This window comes from Citrus sinensis, chromosome 1 (genome assembly GCF_022201045.2).
Source record: "Citrus sinensis cultivar Valencia sweet orange chromosome 1, DVS_A1.0, whole genome shotgun sequence".
NCBI lineage: Eukaryota > Viridiplantae > Streptophyta > Magnoliopsida > Sapindales > Rutaceae > Citrus > Citrus sinensis.
Window position 1 is genome coordinate 2,376,568 of NC_068556.1, and position 20,275 is coordinate 2,396,842.

The window sequence follows — 20,275 nt, forward strand, 5'->3', positions numbered from 1 at the left end:
TGAAAGTAGTTCTGGTTCTGATTGTATGGTCTAAATAGGGGCTGAGAGGCTTGAGGAATTTGAGGAATTGGTTGCATTGGTGGAGCTGGAGCTGCTGGTCCATTCTGTTGGAGTCCTTGAGACCATGAAAAATTGGGGTGGTCTCTCCATCAAGGGTTATATGTGTTGGAGTATGGGTTGTAATTTGATGGCTTTCTCATTACACCTATGGCATTGGCTTGATCTGAGTATGAGTCATGGTCATGTGGTTCTGTTGATTTAGCAGTCGATAACGATGCTATTTGTCGAGAGAGACCTTTAATTATCGCTTTGACTTCTTTAATTTCTGAACTTGACTCGCCAATATGAACCTCATTTACTCCCTTAATTCTTCTAGTATTCCTGAGTGATCGACTCCGTTGTTGGGAATTATCCGCTTGTCGCTGGAAGATTTCCCAAAACTCTAATGCACTTTTTGACATTAGCTCTCCTCCACTTGTTGCCATTAGTCATTCTTGCACATTCGGCAATAATCCCTCCAAAAAGTATTGGCATTGGTGTCATTTCTCGTACCCATGATGTGGACACTTCAAGAGTAGCCCATTGAATCGCTCCCACGTTTCGAAAAACTGCTCGTCATCTCTCTGGGTAAACTCTGATATTTCCCTGCGAATAGCATTGGTTTTATGCACTGGGAAATATTTATTCAAAAATTTCGTTACCATTTGTTCCCATGATGAAATGCTATTGGCAGGCAATGTATTAAGCCATGAACGAGCTTGATCCTTTAAAGAAAATGGGAATAATCTGAGTTTAACATCATCGTCTGAAAAATTTTCATATTTAAAAGTTTGACAAATGGCATGAAAATCATTCAGATGATTATATGGGTCCTCGTTTTCTAGGCCATAGAATGTTGGGAGACAATTTAGCACACTAGGTTTTAGTTCAAAACTCCTAGCAGCTACATTTGGGTATCTTATGCATGATGTGCTCAAATTAGCTAAAAGACTAAAATAATCCTTAAATGGCCTCTCCTGTGGTGCTTGTAAATCCATTCCAAATTTATTTTTAATGTGCCTGTGTGTACGAAGTGTTTTTTGTAATTCAAGGTCTATAGGTTCAAGATTAGGTAATAATGACCTACGACCATGCATGCAAAACAAATAAAATAAAAATAAAGATGGGAACAAAACAAATAAAAATAAAGAAGAGGGAGAAATTACGATACTAACCTTATTGCGCTATTACAACCTTTCTATAAAAACACACAAAAACAAATACGTAAAATAAATTAACTAAAAATTAAATTAATAAAATAAACAAAAATTACAAAGAAAAAAATAAATTGAAAATTAAATTATAGAATTTTAAAGAAGAGAAAAAGAAAAGAAATACTAACATTTAAACGTAGATTCACTTTTTTTTTTCTTTTTCTTTTTTAATAATAAAAAAATACAAGAAAATAAATAAAAGAAATTATTCACAAAAATTAATTTTACGAATTAAAATTACTTACCTCCCGGCAACGGCGCTAAAAACTTGATGTACAAATTTTAATGTACTCGCAAGCGCACGAATCTATTGTAGTATAGATCAATGATGACGAGTGTCGATCCCACGAGGAGGTGGATTTTAATTATATGTAGAATTAATTTTGTAAATGGGTGGTTGAAATTGTGGTGGAAGTGATTTAAATTATCCTAAAATTAAAATTGAGATGGCGATAATAAATTCTAAAATTGGAATTGTTATGGCGAGAATAAATTAAAGCGAAATCTATTGAAATGACGTACTTTGGTATCTGGATCCGTATCAACATGCATCATGGGCTAAATAATCCGTATTAATGCCAATTAAATCATGAGAGGGGAATCCACACCTCATGAACCACACTCTAATCAATATGGTGCTAAGGGCTTATTGTGCCAAATAATAATAACCTTGTACTAGAGGGCTGGTGAAACCAAGACGGTACTAGACAAGATTAGTATTATTTGTCGACGAGAAGTCAAAAAATCCACAAAAACTAAAGGGGAAGAGAAAATAAATTTACCAAATAAAGCCCATGACACATGTATAGACTTCACCTTCAACCCAAGCTTGAAAAAAAATTAGCTACTCATAATTGAACTAGGGGCAAAATGGGAATTTATTAAAATACATAGGAAATACAAGATGGAGAAGGAATTACAGAAAATGGATCCCAAAAATGGATTCAGAGATATCAAATTAGGGGGGAGAGGCCCCCTTTTTATAGATACATGGAGTAAATCATGACCATCGGATTAAAAATAGTTTGGACGCTCAGGATTGCGCCACGTCATCAGTCAACAGTACGCGGTTTGACCACGCGGATGAACAGTAACACGGTTTGACCCGGGTTGAACAGTAACGCGGTTTGGTTGAAAATAATCCTGTGTGATGCATGTACCGTACGCGAGATTTTTCGTCTACTGATATGCTGTCACGTCACCATCAACAGTACATAAGAATTTTAGTCCAACAGGATCGTGACACCTCATCAGTCAATGCCACATCATCGGTCAATGCCACGTCATTGGTCAATGCCACATCATCGATCCGTCTATGTGAACAGTGTCGTGAACAGTAACATAGACAGTACACGTGAATAGTACCGTACATGTGAATAGTGCCATTTTTCCTTTTATGCTCCTCCTAAGGTTTTCGACCGTCCTGAGTTCAAAAGTGATGTCCGTTTTGCCGTCTGATCTCTCCTTTATTATGAAATGACTATAATGCCCCTAAAATACATAAAATACTTAATTAAAATCAAACACACATAATTAAATTGCAAGAAGCTTAAATACATAAAAGTAAAGGATGTTAGTAAAACTTGAAATGTAAAATGATGATTTTCTCCTTTATAAATATATATTTTCTAACACTCAACAGGGAGCAGGAGCAAGAATATCCTGCTCGTCCACGAGTACGTCATCCACGAGGCCAATCTCCTGCTGGAAGCATAAAGTCATTCCTGCTACATTCCTGCTAAGGGTTGAGTCGAGGAGACCCAGTCAACGACAGTTGGCGAGACGTGCTCTCCAGTCCGAGAATCAAGGCACGAAGGCCACGCAACCACCCACGACTATGGAAATGGAGCATCCACTTTCGAGAGGTGGGAGGATAACGAGCGCGAATGGAGGGAAGGCTTGAGTTCAGAAGTGGCCTATAAAACGATAGCCAACGAAGGTAAAAGGGCTAGAATTTTTTATAGGAGAACTAAAATAAAGAGAGCTCTAAAGAACGGATACTAGAGAAAAGCCATAAGATTAGTGGCTAGCGTTCCCAAGAGTACAAAACCTTCATTTCTGACTTGAGCGTCGGAGGGTTTACGCCGGGGAAACAACCGGCGTACTCTGACCTGCTTCTGTGTACGCAGGAACCTCAGGAGAAGAAGCCTTACGAGAAGAGATCCTGGTCGTGGTAGAGTTAATTGAGCAGAGATCCTGGTTGTGGTAAAGAGGGCAACCAGAATCTCGCATCAACAAAATCTGCCTTTGTCGATGCTATCTCACTGTCTTAAGGCCTAACTTCTTGAAATTTTTTCTGAAAGATACAACAGGATCACTTATCCACAAGCCTAGTCAGCAACTTGGACACTATTTTCAGCATTAGCATTGACATAAGAACAAAACGTACAATTGAGCTTATTAAAAAACATTGCAGTTGATTGGATTGTTAATAAGTATGGCACCATATAGATGATAAAATTAAGCAGGAAGAAAGAAAAAATAATTTTTATTATGCAAAAAATAAACTACAAACTAGGCACAATAAATAAATAAAAATAAATTTTATTATGCAACCCAGAATTCTCCTTTGCTGTCTGCCTCAATGTTGTCCGGAAATTTTTGGAGCTGAGCAAAAGGTTATGGAGGGCACATAGCTCTATGGTCATGGAGCCAAAACCTCAGAACTCGCATTGGGATGGATTCAGCCACTAAGAGGAACGTCTTGTCCTTGATTAGGGCAACTCCATTTGGAAATGCCAAACCTCTGTACATGATTGTCACCTCATTTTTGTGTGGATCATACTTCAAGTAACTTTTCGCTTCTGTCTCCGTTATCGATTACAGAAGAATATTGCCTACAAGAATAGTAATTCGGTGTAAGCATTGTAAAATATTAATCTGGAATTGATGAACAAGAATTAAGAAAAGAAAATATCCTTCTTTGAAAATACATGCTACTGTCAGTAAAATAAACGACTCCAGTACTAGGATCGATATCCAAGGCATATACATGCTACTGTCAATAAAAAAAGAAAGACAAATATAAATAAATTATCAAATAAAAAAATATAAATAAATGGCATGTAATGTTTATTTTTCATTTATAATAAAGTTTAATATACAAAATGACTGGTGAGGTACCACCATACCAGGCGGTGCATGGAAAGATGGGGAATTTGGGACTTCCAGTGCGGCGAGAGACTGAGCATGAGGGTGCTGCAGCGGCTGGGCATCACTTATGAGGTAGCTACTTAATGACCTGATCAGTTGAGTTTTGGGGAATTTGGATTTTAGATCAATTAGTTAGGGAGTTGAGTGAGTTTTGTAACTTTAAGAAAATAGAATTTGACTGTAATTATTAGTTGTATCTTTATTTTTTTACGATAAGTTTTAATAAGAGTAAATTTACAATTAACTATTATTATTAAAAAAAAAACCTTAGCCTCCTCTTACCTCCGCCCTTGGTACCTGCTAAAACCAAATACCCAAATTATGAAAACGAAGAGCGAGACGATATGTTACTGGATTGTTATCAAAATTTGAAGCTAGAACTTAGCAATTGCCCAAAGATAAAGATTTGCTAAGATTTTAGACCCACAGACTTTTTAGTACCAATTTATCTTCTTTCCTTTAAGAATGATGGTGATTTGTATAGCCATGCCCTGTATTCAAAATAAACAATTTTGAAGAATATATATGTTGATTCCGGTAGGGCAGGAGTCTCATGCACGAGTTTCTCATCTATTTTCTTACCAGAACAAATTTCTAGTCAAAATGAGGGTGTGAAAGGAAGATAAATAGACGAAATTTGGCCCACCACTTCATTCTTCCTAAATGAATAGCTTTTTACCCTATTAAACGAGGAAAATGGATTAGATTCTCCCTTAATTTGATCTGATTAGTGATTACTAAATAAAGACCACACACTTTATTGTAGTGTGTTTCGTCATTTAATACATTGCAGTTTGTATGTGGCCCTAGTTTTAGATCACTTAATTGGAAAGGGACTTCCCTTTTTTTTTTGATACATTGGAGTCTAGTAAAACTAGGCTAAAACAGAACGGGGAATAGAGGTTCCATATATATCATTACATAACTAATAACCAAGACCCTCGGGGGGTATTCAAAGACATGAAGTCTAAGGGGTAAGGAACTAGCAAGTTTCGCCATGGAATCTGCAGCAAAATTGGTTTCCCGATATATATACTTTATAGTAACGAGCCATTGTCTATTTATCAGTTCCTTTATGGCAGTTATGAGAGAAAAATGCGCATTAGGCATCAAGCTAGTAGAGGAAATAAGTTGGGAAACACATTGGCTATCCACCTCTGCAATTAAATAACGAATGTCACAGTCCCAAGCAATATTAAGTCCTTGAAAAAGACCCCAAAGTTCTGCAGTAGTTACTGATCCAAATCCAATGTTCATGCCAAAGTCAAACTGCCACTTTCCAGAGCAATCCCTCACCAAGCCCCCAGCGCTGGCTAGACCATTCTTTAATCATGATCCATCAGTATTTAATTTGAAAAAAGATTCAGGGGGAGCTTGCCATCTAACATCTTTGATGATCTTATTACTCTGACCGAAACTAAGAGTTGATCGTGCATTTTGAATGTCCTGAGCCCAAGATTTAATTTCAGCAACAACATGAGTGCAGCAAGGGGATTTTTGTGAGAAAAGAAATTGATTATGCCAAAGCCAAATTTTCCAGATAGCCGCTCCAAATAAACATGCCCATTCATCCCCCACTTCATTGATACCAGTCTTTCCCAAGTTGAAACAGATCCAATCACGAATATTAAAGGAGGAAAAATGATGTCTGAAGTTGACCAAAATTAAACAATTCCATATTCTCTTTGCAACAAAACAGTCCCTAAGTGCATGCATCGCGTTTTCTCTCTCATGGTCACATCTTTCACAATTCATTTTATCCAGAATATGCCTCTTAAAAAGCTCCTCTCTAGTTTTAATTTTTCCATGCATCGCCAACCATAAAAAAAATTTAACTCGTTGGGGCCCGAAAAGGGACTTCCTTAATTATTTTTCAAAAGCACATCCTATAAAACTCCAACAGATGGAGTCCAAGTTCTAGAATAGATGAATAAATGATGTCAATTAAATGGCAATGGCCCACCAAAGAAGACAGAGAAACAAGTTAGGAGAGATTCTAGAGTATACCAAAAGTATTACATCTAATTAATATATATATATATGTTATCTATGTATTTATTTTAAAAAAGTATTATGTAATTAATAATTATATTTAATTGAACTATACATATCATATATGTATTAGTTATATGTAGCACCTATATTATACTCTAGAATTTCTCACAAGATAATATGTCAATATACCACAAACACAAAGTTTGAATCCTGTGAAATATGTTTAAAATTGACTCTTGTAGAAATTATTATGTGGTGGTGAAATGATTATGATAAATAATATATTAACACATGTCAATATATAATTATGCTACATCAATGAGGGTACCATTGGTTTCACATTTTTATTTTACGTCTTAACTTTTGTATTGACAATATTAGTTTTGTATTATATATATATATATATATATATATATATAACTACTAAGTTATTTTTGCAATCAATAAATATCGAATAACTCAATACTTTTATATTTATGCTCATAAAATTTTTACTTTTTAAATAAATATTAAAATATCTTTAAAATAATAAATTATATTTTTTAACACTAATTAAAACAAATAATTTTCACATTTAATCTTGTTTTAGTTTATAACATGGACCATTCGCTCACCACTTGGCATAACTTTGTAACCTAGGTCCTGTTTGGAATCGAAGTATTATACCTTTTAAGTTACAATTGCTGTAAAAAAATTTTAATTATAAAACAAAAAATTAATAGCTATGAACTTAATGATTGCTTACTAAACTTTAGGTATTTATTTATTTAATTAATTGTCTAAAATTTACTTGTTAATGTTATTGACAATACTTATGTATTGATTAAAAAGATGAAGTAAGGTATTGATCTTATTGATCACTAGAAATATTTTATACTAGATTGACATATTTGTGTATTTATTTTAACGTTAAAACTTTAATTTCTCATTTATATTGATAAAATTTAGAAATGGGTATTATATGTAGAGTTTTAAGCTCCTATTATAAATTTATAGTTTGACTTATATAATTTAATTTATTTTTTGTGTTATTAAAAGTATTGTTTTAATATTTGTGAAGTAAAAACCCATTGCAGGTTATGCAAGGATTTAGTAATTGTTAAAACCTACAGTAGGTGAATTTTTTTTTTGAAATAAAAAACCCATAGCGAGTTAAGAATTTACTGATTTAATTACTTTTTACAAGTGCATGTTTGATAATGATAAAATCACTTCACTGAAAGAAATTCTATGAAGAATATAATTCTTGTTCTGTATTTTTAATGAAATTACAGAATTATTTATACAAATAAAGACAAAGTAGCCGTTGAAAGGCTTAATAATATTAAAGGAGAATAAGTGAATACTTCCTAAACTATTGGACAATATCTTTATAAAATAGAATATTCCTACATGATATTGACATTCATGTGCAAAAATCGTGCTGGAGATATTTCTTGACAAATAACTTTGACGGGAGCAAGTCGTGTGGAGTGATAAACCCGTTCTTGACTTGACCGTTAATGACTTTCCTTTTGGTAATCTTGGTCTGCTTGCTTAACAAGTGGTACCCATAACCCATCCATACAGCTAGGCTAGCTAAACAGCATAAATAAATGTATAACGATTCTTATATAAAAAGCCACCACCCCAAGCCAAAAGGAAAAAAAAATTGTGCTGAAAACAACAATATAATTTCTTCAGTTTTTACTTGGAAACAAGAGAGATGAATACGAAGAAGCAGAAGCCAAAAGCTATTGTAGTTGGAGGAAGCATTGCTGGGGAATCATGCGCAAAAGCACTTATTTCAGCAGACTGGGATGTTGTTGTGATTGAGAAAACTCGTGGACCCCCAACCCAAAACGCAACCGGTGCTGGCCTTGGACTCGATCCATTGGCTCAGAAAATTGTTCAGTCATGGCTCCATGAACCTGAACTTCTTTACAACAACACTTTACCTGTCACCATTACTGAGGTATATAATATAATATATTTAATTTCTTTTTTCCCAGTAGAATCCAGTAGTGCTTTGAATTATACTGATCTCTTCAAGATATTAGTTGCACACGTGTATATACAATGGTGTATGGTTAAGATTTGATAAAAGTATATTTTGCTCTGCACAAAGTACAATTTAGAATGGAATCTCATTGGGAAAAAAATATCTATATATGTTGAATAGATAAAATTTCAATTTGTATTTAATTGCAGAACCTAGCAACAGATGGGGAAAAGAAGATCAGCTGGGTAATAGGAAGAGAAGAAGGCGCTAAGTATCTGACTGCATATTGGGCTGATCTTCATGGCCTTATATACAATACTCTGCCACCTGAAATATTTTTATGGGGTTACCGGTACCTCTCTTTGTTGAAGTCAACACCAACAATTTGTTGAAAAATAATAATAATTAAAAATTATATTTTTAATTATTTTATTCTTAGCAGAGTAATTCATGTCTCCTATAAATAGCTAAGGATTTCATTCATTTGAAATCATCCCAAAATTGTTAAGCTTATAAGTTTTTAAGCTTTTTAGAGAAGTGAGAGAAGTGTGTCTGGGGAATTTATCTTTCCTGCAGAGTGTGAGAGTACTGGGTATATTTGGGTTTCTGGAAAATGAGATTCGTTACTCAAATATTGTACTCTATTAATTGTTAAATAAACAATTATTCTTTCTTGCCTCCGTAGATGTAGGTTTAATTACCGAACCACGTAATTCTTGTGTCCTTTATGTTTCTATAATTATTTGGTGCGCTTGATTCCGCATTCCGCGCACAACACTCTTTCTGTATTTCTGAAGACAAATTAACTGTCAAAGTTAGAGCTAAGGATCTTGATACTGATGAAATAATCGAGATAGTAGGAGATTTTCCCGTCCGAGCAGATGGGATCCTCTCATCAATTGGTCAGAGCATTCTACCTGACTTCAAATTGAGGTTTGTGCTTGCTTGTGAATATCAATAAAAGTAATTAATTTTTGAGTATTTTGTTTCATAAATTTCAATGTGTTTTTAATAGGTACACAGGATACTGTGCGTGGAGAGGTGTTTTTAATTTTTCAGAAAACGATTCAGAAACCATCTTAGGCATTCGAAAATCGTATCCTGATATTGGGAAATGCCTTTACACGAATATTGGTTCAGGATCTCACATCATACTCACTGAGCTTAAGAAAGAGAAGTTCAATTGGGTTTGGTATGTCAATCAACCTGAGCCCGAGCTCAAGGTAACTGCTTACTTTTGTTTCATCTTTTTACTTTGTTTTCGGGGGTTTGGGTTGAGTGCTAAAATCTAATTTTTGCAAACGATCAACACAGCTCAGACCATCACTGGATCCATTTTTTTTTTTAATTTTAATTTTCCGGTTTATCAATGCAGTATGACGTGACATTGGGAAACAAATTATTTTATTCTCTGCAGGGAAATACAACTTCTGTGAAAGTAAGCAGTGACATGATCGAGGAGTTGCACCAAAGAGCAGAGCAGGTTTGGTTACCTGAATTGTCAAGAATGATCAAAGAAACAAAGGATCCTTTCCTTAATGCTATATATGATTGCGATCCTTTGGAGAAAATCATCTGGGACAGAGTGGTGCTAACAGGAGATGCAGCTCACCCGACAACTCCACACTCTGCCAGAAGCACAAACATGTCGATAATAGATGCAGCAGTGTTAGGAAAATGCCTCGAGAAGAGGGGGCCGGATCATTTATACTCTGCTCTGGAAGAATATCAATCCATTAGGAAGCCTGTAACTTCAGCACAAGTTATACATTCGCGACGATTGGGTCAAATGAAACAAGGGTTAAGTATTCCTGGAAGGGAGCGGCCTTTTGATCCAAAGACAGCAAGTCTAGAGGACTCGGAATTCATCGTTGACATAAATGTGCCTCTTTTCGACGTTGTTCCTCCGATTCTTGATTCAATTTTTCGTTCTGCTTGATAACTTCAAAGGACACGGCTTGGTCTGTTCATTATGCTAACTATAGCTGCCTATAAATAAGAGGGTTGACCTCAATTGTGTGAGTAAAACAACTGCTATACTTATGTTCCTTCCTGTAATAACGAAAGCCTCTTACTTAATTCAGTGTCTCTACTTCTTCAGCAAAATAAAAATAAATTCTTGATCGAAATACACCCAACTTTTCCAATTTTCTTATAAAAATGACACCACGATAGGATGGGATTGTCCTTGTGTTGTGTCATTGATCTATCCATATTTGTTTTTCCCAAAAACAATTTCCATGAAGGAGGATGTTTTGCTGCTTGTTAGTGCACGCTATTTAAGCACAAGACATGATTGAGATTTATGCAAGGTATGTGGTAGAATTTATGTAAGACGACCGATGAAGCTAAACATGAGAGTTAGTAACTTTTACTATGGTGATCAACGCGTTGAAGAAAAAATTTAGAATTTTTATTATAAGTGGTGCATACAAAAGTTGGTGAGTCGAACTTGTACTCAAATACTAGCTCATGTATTAGGAGTTGCCTTAGGCTTACGTTATTAATCTAGTAACTAATATTAGCGATATGAAACATTTTTTCTATCATCTTCCATCACAAGTGTGTGGGTCAATATTTTTGTTTGGTCCTTGTCTAGTGATGAGATAATGTGAGTGATTTTGAGAGAAAATATGAAAAACACAAACAATGAAAATTCCCTTTTACTTAAACTATGACAGAATTTTTTTACACTGAAGTTGATAGAAGACACTCGAATGCGCAGGAGTGAAATCTTGACAAATTAAAGCGAGAACTAAGACATGCTAGTCCTTTCTCGCGCATTTAGTTGACATTATTTTGCTTTGCAAATAAATGCGGGCATGGTTGAAGGCATTTTATCTTTCCGGAAGTGGATGGAGAAATAAATATAATTAAAAGGGATGCGAATAATAAATGCCAGTTTTTCTTAATTACGAAGAATATATTAGAAATAAATTGAAATGTAACAAAATACTTGAAATAATTCAAGTGATGGGTTTTTTCTCCGTCAATAACGCTTGATAGTTCCTTGTCATGAGCTTCTTATCTTCTGTCTTGAAGGAAGAAATTGCAAAAGACGAATAAAACGATTTCCTTTACACATTCAATCAATGCTGCTGCCTTCATATCTTTATTATTCTCGGAGGGATGATACTGTTGAGAGCCGAAACGATTGCCCATACTCACTCCTCTTATGGCCATGTCTAACTCTCTACAATAATTTCGATATTGCTGTTCTTCAGTTCTTCCACTACTCAACAAATGCGAAGGTATGCGATGGCTCCACTCATTCAAGTTGATTTTACATTTGTTACAATCTACTCCCGCCATTGCTAGAGCCTCTAGGGACATGTTTTAACAAGGTGAAGGAGAAGCTAAATAAAATTCACAATTTTCCTGAAAGTTTACAGCTTCCAGGAAATTCACCACCTCTATAGAATTGTAATAATAAGAATTGTGGTCCCCGTAAAAGAATTTATAAGAGTTAATATAAAAGATTTGTTTAGGAAAATGAATTTTACACGGACTAGAAATACTCATGATTAATTGGTTATTCAGATGGTTTAGAAATCCTCTCGATATTAGGAAGCCATTTAAGATTCTGATTATTGTTGTTCTAAATATATCAGTTTGCACCAACTTCCAATTCCACAATTACTCTGACAGCGGTTTTCACGGACTTATTTATGTATCTGAATCTTTTTATTCATGAAAGAATAATCTCTTGCAAACTCACAACTTCAATTATGAATCAACTAGCTAGCAACCATTTCTTTACTTTTAATTGCTTTGGAAATTAAGGATTCGTCAGCCGCCAGATTCCGCAGTGATTCTGTTGCATTCGATGTCTTCAATTTCCTTTTGCATTCCATTCTTTGTTGAACAATTTATGCACGAGTGGAGGAGGAATTCTAGAATAGATTTGAAATAATACAATCAACTAATGCATTCACACCACTTGTATGGAGATTTTTCAAAAATAAATGCACACATATCATAACATTATCTACTTGTTATATGACTGACATGATAGTTTTTATGTATTCTAAAATTTTTCTGAGTGGAGACCATGAGTGGTAACATCCATGTGACAAAAGAGTATTACAAAGAGATAGTCTCTTGTCAATTTGAATATTTATTGTATTGAAACTACTAAGTATATAAGCTCCGACAACCCTAATTTCATGATGAGGGGTTAAAGACAATACTATTCTAAAAGAAAATGGAACGAAATCGTCCATCCATAGCCATTATTTAACTTTTAGATTTGCCCTTCCAAATTTTAACAAAATGCGCAGACGATTTTTAATTTATTCATGTGAACGAAGTACAACAAAATTATTGAACCAATCAGAACCAAGATGGAAATGATCATAAGCAAAAGTAATTTGCAAGGACGAATGGAAGCAGATAAATTATTCTAATTAAGAGACTAAGTGCAAGTGAAATAACTGTAGCACTGATTATTCGAGTGTGGAGGGAACGTCGTCGAAGAAGGGTAAACTTCTCTGTTTCAGGATTTCACAATCCTCAGGACTTGCTGTGTTTGGATCAAAAGGCTCACGATCAGGGGTAGGTAAGCCGAGTTTTATTTGACCCACTCGCCGCGAATGCAGGACTTGCTTGGTAGTGACAGGTAGCCTAGCAGATTGATGTTCTTCCAGAGCTGAATGTAAATTTTCTGGCCCCCACCTCTCAAGGCATTTACCTAAAACTGCTGCATCAGCTATGGCCATGTTTGTGCTTCTTGCACAGTGAGGGGTTATGGGATGAGCCGCATCTCCAAATAAGACCACATTGTCCCAGTATATTTGTGTCAGAGGGTCACAATCATATATAAGGTTAAGGAAAGGCTCCTTTGTTTCTTTTATTACTCTTGCAAACTCAGGAACCCAAATCTTCTCTGCTTCTTGGTGCATCTTCTTGATCATGTCACTGCTCACTTTCATTGTAGCTGAATCTCCCTGAAATTACTTAATCAATTTATTAAAGCTAGCTCTGCTAACACGTATGTATATAAATGATAAAATGAAGCAAGTTAGGCAATCGCCTTGAGTTGAGGCTCAGGTTGAGAGATAAACCAAATCCAATTGAGCCTCTTGTGCATAAGCTCATCAAGGACGGTGTAAGTTCCAGAGGCCAAGTCCATGTGCACGCCATTCCCAAGCGTAGGATATGCCTTCCGGATGCCTTGTATGGTTTCTGAATTCTCATTTTCCGAAAAATGAAAAACCCCCCTCCAAGCACAGTAACCTGTATACCTGCAAAACGGAAATGAAAAATAAACCGTAAATTTCTAGACAACAGAAAATATGAAAATATAATATAATTTGTTCAGAAACCTGAGTTTAGAGTCTGGTAAAAAAGTCTGGCGAACTGATGAGCGGCTCCCGTCAGCCGCAACCAGCAAATCTCCAGCTATGTAGATGACCTCATCAGTTTTAAGATTCTTAGCTTTGACATTGACAGTTGATTTGTCGTGAGAAATGCAGAAAGTGAGGTACAAGTGACCCCAAAAAAAATTTCCGGAGGCAGAGTATTGTATATAAGACTATGAAGATCAGTCCAATGTGCCTGTAAATAGTTGAAATTTTCATCTCTAGCTAGTATCCGACAGATATTCTTTTCCTGATCTACTGCCCGATTCTGCACAGAAAGAAAAATAAAAAAAATCAGCACAACTTGTGGGAACATCAGTTGAAATTAAAGCAGTTCTGTGTAGACACATACATTACCTGATCAATGGTGAGAGGTAAGGTGATGTTGTGAAGAAGATCAGGTTGATGGAGCCATGACTTAACTATTTTCTGGGACAATGGATGAAGTGCGATTCCAGCGCCAGTTGGGTTTCCGGCTGGAGGTCCACGTGTCTTCTCGATCACCACCACATCCCAACCTGCTAAAATAAGCGCTTTTGCGCATGATATCCCTGCTATGCTTCCCCCAACTATTATAGCTTTTGGCTTCCGCATCCTCTCCCTCATGTCTCTCTCTTCCTCTCAAACACCAGTATGTGTGACACAAAGGGACGCTCGCGCATAGATATATTTATAGACAGGGGAAAACTTCCCATTCTGAATTCATAAATCAGGATGAGCCGGCAATCATATGAACATTTTTTTTATATTATTGTCAAAAAACTTTTATACTATTGTTAATTTGACTCGGATTTTAATAAAATTTAACATCTCGAACCAAGTCACTACTCTAGAAAATTTTTTCAATCTGAACTTATATATTCCAATTCAAGAACAAGGTTTAATAATGTAATGACCGTGAAAATTATTAAACCATATGGTTTAATAGTGTAATGATATTATACTATAAAACCATTTAATAACTTTTCAAATTTTAATAATATTCAGGATTCTAGACTAGATCAGTACTATACACACACACATACACATGCGGTGTCAGGAATTATTTTTAGCAGGCTCTAAGTTTAAATAATAATTTAATTTAAAAAATAATTAACAAATAACATATATCAAAATAAAAATTTATTAAAATATTTAATTCAATACACTTATAACTGTTCTTGACTTGGTTTTATATGTTAAAAACATTAAAGAAAAATCTCATTATCAAGACTACAAAATATGTCTTTTTCTATGTATATAACAAATATATCATTCAACTATTGTTCTCCCATTTGATTTCACAGGTGATTTTTTATAAAATTTATAGTTGAAAATGCCCTTTCTACTGTATCTCTAGTAACTAGTAAAATCAATGCTAATGTCACCAATAAATAAACTAATGAATATAATTTACCCTTCTTAGTCTCACCACATTGTTATTTTATTATTTATTTGAAAACTGATAATAAATTATGATTAAATATGTTCGCAGCAATTACAAAGTCTTGATGCAATGTTTCTATCTCACATGATGACGTAACATCAATATCGATGATCGCTAATTAGGGATTCCATTATCCTATTTTCCCTCTCACATGATGAATAAATAAACAGTTTTAAAATCTCGCGTCACCCAATGTCTAGAATGTACCCGGAGGCCGCAGCCTCAAAAGTAGTCAAATTAAATTCAAACTCTACAAACTCAATAACATGATTACGTCTTATTCTTTCTTAATTGAAGTTGATTTTTCAAGGAGGCAATTTGTCCCGTCGTATGCAACCGAGTTAGAACGAAAAAAATGCTTAATTCAAATCTTACGATCTTGAAGAAACCTTTCTAGTCAAAATAAATTCTCAAGTCAGATTTTTCAATCTGGCGATATGGAATTTGCCTAATAAATCTCTAGATTCAAACATCAGGCTTATGAAACCCTTGCATTCAGAATAAATTCTTGCGGTCTATCAAAAAAAAAAAAAAATCTTGCGGGTAAGGAGGATCAAATGCAAGAATAAAGTGTGATAAAAATGAATAAAAGCAATAAGGTAAAAGGATGAATAATTTTGGTAAAATTAGGTACCAAAAATAAGATTTAGCATATGTTTGTTGTGGTTTATTTAATAACTAAAAGTATTTATAAGCTCTTTTCAAAAATTTTATTGTTGTTTGGTAGTATTTTGGATAGAGAGCTTTTGAGAATTAAATAAGTTATTTTGCATCTACCAATAAAAGTGTAAATTAAATAAGTTATTTTGGGAACAAAAGTTGTAGAGCATTTTTCAAGTGTTAAATTATCTAACATACCTTTTATTTATTTTACATTTTTATTCCATTCTTTTCATAATATGATTTTAAATAATTTGGTCAATTAAAGTAATTTTATAATTTAAATTTTTTAATAAAAGTTCATATTGACAACCAAATAATTAAAATATTTTGGTAAATCTCTACTTGTAACAACTTAATTTTATTAAAAGCTCTATCTGAATTAACTCAATTGAAAAGTTGTACCATATAGAGCATAGAGTCAGTGTCGATACGGAAATATAAAAAGTTGATTGATAGAAGAAATTAGGTTTCTAAATAATAAAAGTTTTGTTAGAAAAGTTTAAATGAACAAAACTAGTGTTTTGAGCTCTTATTATAATAATCCTAAATATCGCGAATTTATCATAATAAAAAAATCTAAAATATTATTTTATAATAAAATCTCATAATCTAAATAAAGAAACCAAAATAGCAGCACCCAAAGCCAATATCTAAAAAAAAGATAAAATCATAAAATTAATAGGAAAAAAAAAGAAAAATAACCTAATGCTGAAAAATGATCAGGAAATAAGTAAAACTTTTAAATCGACCACGAGGTAGAACTATGCAAGCTATTATGTTTGGTTTGTCTCGTTGCAGGCTTCGAAACGATATATTATATACCTAAAACGGATGCCTGTAATCTTAGTTATGACCTCTAGAAAATAATCTGCTCATCTTACGCAACAATCCTACATTAGCTAGCCCAGTTTGGGATTGTGATGACTATTGAAAATGTGATTAAAAAAAAGTGTAAAAATGATGGGTGGTTGAGCCACCGTCTTTGAATTCAAAGAGGGTGGATGGCTGAGCCAACCACCATCATTGAACAAGGAAAATGGGTGGGTGCCGCCCATGCAAAGAAGAAAAAGAGGAAGAAAAGGAAGCCAAAATTTGGCTATAAATAGAGGGGTTCTCCCCCTTATTTAGGCATCCAAGTTTTGGTGAGAAATTGAGAAACAAAAATATTTTTAAGCACGTAATTATATTGAAGGAGCATTTGGCTCCTCAATATGGGTATTACTGGTTTGCTTTGTTAGAGAATATTTATAGGAATCATGTATTTGGGACTTAGGTGAGAGAAAATTATTTATGAGAAAGTGGTTGTAAAAATTTTTCACATAGTGAATATTTTTTCTCTGGTTGTCTTTTGACAACGACCGTGATTTTTCTCCGTATTTGGAGTTTTCCACATAAATCTTATGTTGTGTGATTGGTGTATTCTCCATTTAATTTTTTTTGTTAATTTGTTGCTTGACAAATTGCTTGAAGTGATCTTGGGAGGAATCTCAATTTCCTAACAATGGTATCAGAGCCAACGGTTCGTACTTTGGGGTATAAGGTATTGTTCACGTATACAGTATTGTTTACGTGAAGCAGTGAGGCCAATCCAAATAGTTTGTGGTGAAGAGCAAAGACTGATCTATAAATCAAATATGTCAGCAGTTGGTGTTTTTCAAACTTGGTGGAGTTTGATGTTGTTGAAAAATTAATGGGAGAATGATTTTTTATTGGCTTGTGGAGAATTCAAGTCAAATGTGTATCCAATCTAGTATGCACAAGAATTTGAAGGTGTGGCAATTTGGCACCTCAAGGAAATTGTTAAGAAGGTGGAGCGGGCTTGGCAAATTGCTCTAGAATTAATAAAGGAGATATTGATATTCTTGCAAATGGTGAGTTTCTTTTTATAAGAGATTGGGTTAGATCTTTTAGCATGTAGATCTCCAAGTTGCCATAAAGGAGAACATGTTATTATCAGCGGAGTCCACAAGTTTGCACGAAGGCATTGGCTTGGTATAAATGCAAGGTGTGTGTGGTGGAAAAGTTATATCATGGCTGAAGAATTCTCAGTGAAACCAAGCATGAGAATTGCACTATAAATTTCAGCAGGATATTTTGACATGTACCAAGAAAAACCTTAGAACGGTTGATTCTAAGTGGTATACTCTTTATGGTGGAGTATGATAATTCTCTATGTTGAGAATTATGACTATTGGTGAAGACATTGTTTTGTAACGATAGCTACAAATTTTTTTTTTTTAATCATAGTGGAGATTGTTGAAAATGTGATTTAAAAAAAATGTGTCAAAATGATGGGTGGCTGAGCCAACCACCATCATTGAATAAGGAAAATGGGTGGGTGCCACCCATTCAAAGAAGAAAAAAAGGATGCCAAAATTTGGTTATAAATAGAAGGCTTCTCCCCCTCATTTAGGTATCCAAGTTTTGGTGAGAAATTGAGAAAGGAAAATATTTTTAAGCATGTAGTTATATTGAAGGAGCATTTGGTTCCTCAATATGGGTATTACGAGTTTAATTTGTTAGGGATATTTATAAGAAATTAGGAATCATGTATTTGGGGCTTGGGTGAGAGAAAATTATTTATAAGAAAGTGATTGTAAAATTCTTCCATATAGTGAATATTTTTTCTCTGGTTGTCTTTTGACAACAACCGTGGTTTTCTCCGTATTTGGAGTTTTCTACGTAAATCTTGTGTTATGTGGTTGGTGTATTCTCCATTTAATTTTTCTGTTAATTTGTTACTTGACAAATTGCTTGAAGTGATCTTGGGAGGAAGCTCAATTTCCTAATAATGACTTGTGAAATAAACCGCTTCTATAATGCGAATGAATAATCTACTTATTAAAATAGTAGCTTCGTGTTTGGTAAAGTGTGTTGTTATGGTTGCTTTGAGTTTGAAAAAAATAGTACACGTGTTTGATAGATTTTAGTGCGAATGTGATGTTTTGTTATATAATGACCGAAATAATTATAATTTAATTTTTTTATTTATATATTAGAATGCATGAAAAATAAGATGTAATTGTCTCTTTGTTAAAACATTAAGGTTATGATAGGAACTTAAAAAAGGTGTGGTGTCTTATTTGATACCTATTTATAAATAACAATTGTACATACTTTGAAAAGTTATTGTCAAAATGAAGAAACTTATGAAATAAGTGACTTCTAAAAAATTTATCTAACACTATTTATTACTATAAGAGAGCTCTATGTATATTAAATTCTTTTAGGTAAATTAAATTTTGCCCCTTTGATTTTGAGGTCTGGCTACATCACCGATTGAAGCTTGTGATTTTTTTATTTGCTAGTGCATGAAATCGTTAATTTTGTTAATATTTTAGAGGCATCAATGAATTATTCTCTCTCTCTCTCTATATATATATATGAAACGTGATCAGGTGTGCGACTATATATCAAACTCCTAGATTTTTTTAATCTTAATCTTCAATGAATTATTACTATAAGAAAACTGATCAAGTGCGTGGCTATATATCAAACTCCGAAATTGTTTGTATTGTACGCAGTTTTGATCTTAATCTTTGGCTGAGGGTATGATTGGGATTGCATTAGCTTGCTAAATAATCCATCCTCATATAAATTCTCCAATAATTAACTTTGCGAATAATTTGATGAGATGTTTGGTAAAATTGGATTATAAGGAAATCAATTATTAAATAATTTACTTAACATGTTTGTCGTATTAATAAAAAAATTGTGTTGTGTGCAAATTACCAAGATGGACAAGTTTTCTTATATAGTAATATATAATGATAATTATTACGATTTATTTATATTAATGACAAATCAAAAATAATAATTGTTACTATTAATTTATATTAATGAAAAATAAAATATGATAAGATAAAATAATCCAATGTTTCAAGGGAACCATAAGCTCGCCGTTATACGGAGGCTTTCACAGCGCGTAACCAGTTGAACGGTGGTCGCCTGTCGCTGATATATCAAATATTAGTGGTGGTGACGCTATTTGTTTGCCGTTTCATGGCTGCAATTATTTTAGAGGTGTGCGTGAGCAGCCGCCATTTCTCTGTTATTGACGGTAACATCATACGTTTTGGAGTTTGATAGCAGAGGTATTGTTGCATAATGAAGACTTTAGCTAGATGCTGACGACGGTGCCGAAGACATCGCCGGACGCCAGCAATAATCTAGTTGTTTCCTTTTTTTTTGTTTTATTTAAATGTAAACATAAATATGTTATTAGTGTTAGGGTGTGTTCGAAATTGTATTATTAAAATGAGGAAAATTTGGTATTATGCTTTACAAAATCAAATTCTATAAAAAACCCGGATTTCCAAAGCTACTTTCTCATGTTTTTAATGATTAGTACAAAGATAAATTATTTAAAAAATATTTATCAAAGATTTTTTTTTGGGTGCTAGATTGTTAAATAAGTATAAAGCAATCCGAAGCATGCCGAGAA

General features: G+C 33.9%; 1 protein-coding gene, 1 non-coding gene and 1 pseudogene across 2 annotated transcripts; 2 read left to right on the top strand and 1 right to left on the bottom strand.

The window, feature by feature from the left end:
* Positions 1-549: 549 nt before the first annotated feature.
* LOC127898753 (small nucleolar RNA R71) lies at positions 550-653 on the top strand. Its single transcript, XR_008050598.1, has one exon. It is a non-coding gene; the product is annotated as a small nucleolar RNA R71 (small nucleolar RNA).
* A 7,374-nt stretch (positions 654-8,027) lies between these two features.
* On the top strand, positions 8,028-10,513 carry LOC107174236 (uncharacterized). The gene is made up of 5 exons (XM_015529643.3): positions 8,028-8,355; positions 8,592-8,740; positions 9,160-9,315; positions 9,398-9,605; positions 9,800-10,513. Exons 1-5 carry the CDS (start codon positions 8,107-8,109, stop codon positions 10,319-10,321), a joined length of 1,284 nt encoding a protein of 427 aa, XP_015385129.2. The 5' UTR covers positions 8,028-8,106; the 3' UTR covers positions 10,322-10,513.
* A 1,966-nt stretch (positions 10,514-12,479) lies between these two features.
* LOC102609576 (uncharacterized) lies at positions 12,480-14,419 on the bottom strand (annotated as a pseudogene).
* Between the last annotated feature and the right edge of the window lie 5,856 nt (positions 14,420-20,275).

Bases quoted from the DNA above. Each gene is read 5' to 3' on its own strand.
- LOC107174236 (XM_015529643.3), top strand. From the start codon at position 8,107: ATGAATACGAAGAAGCAGAAGCCAAAAGCTATTGTAGTTGGAGGAAGC. The intron at 8,741-9,159 runs CTCTTTGTTGAA...CCGCGCACAACA, and splicing joins TTATGGGGTTACCGGTACCT to CTCTTTCTGTATTTCTGAAG. The intron at 9,316-9,397 runs GTTTGTGCTTGC...TGTTTTTAATAG, and splicing joins CTACCTGACTTCAAATTGAG to GTACACAGGATACTGTGCGT.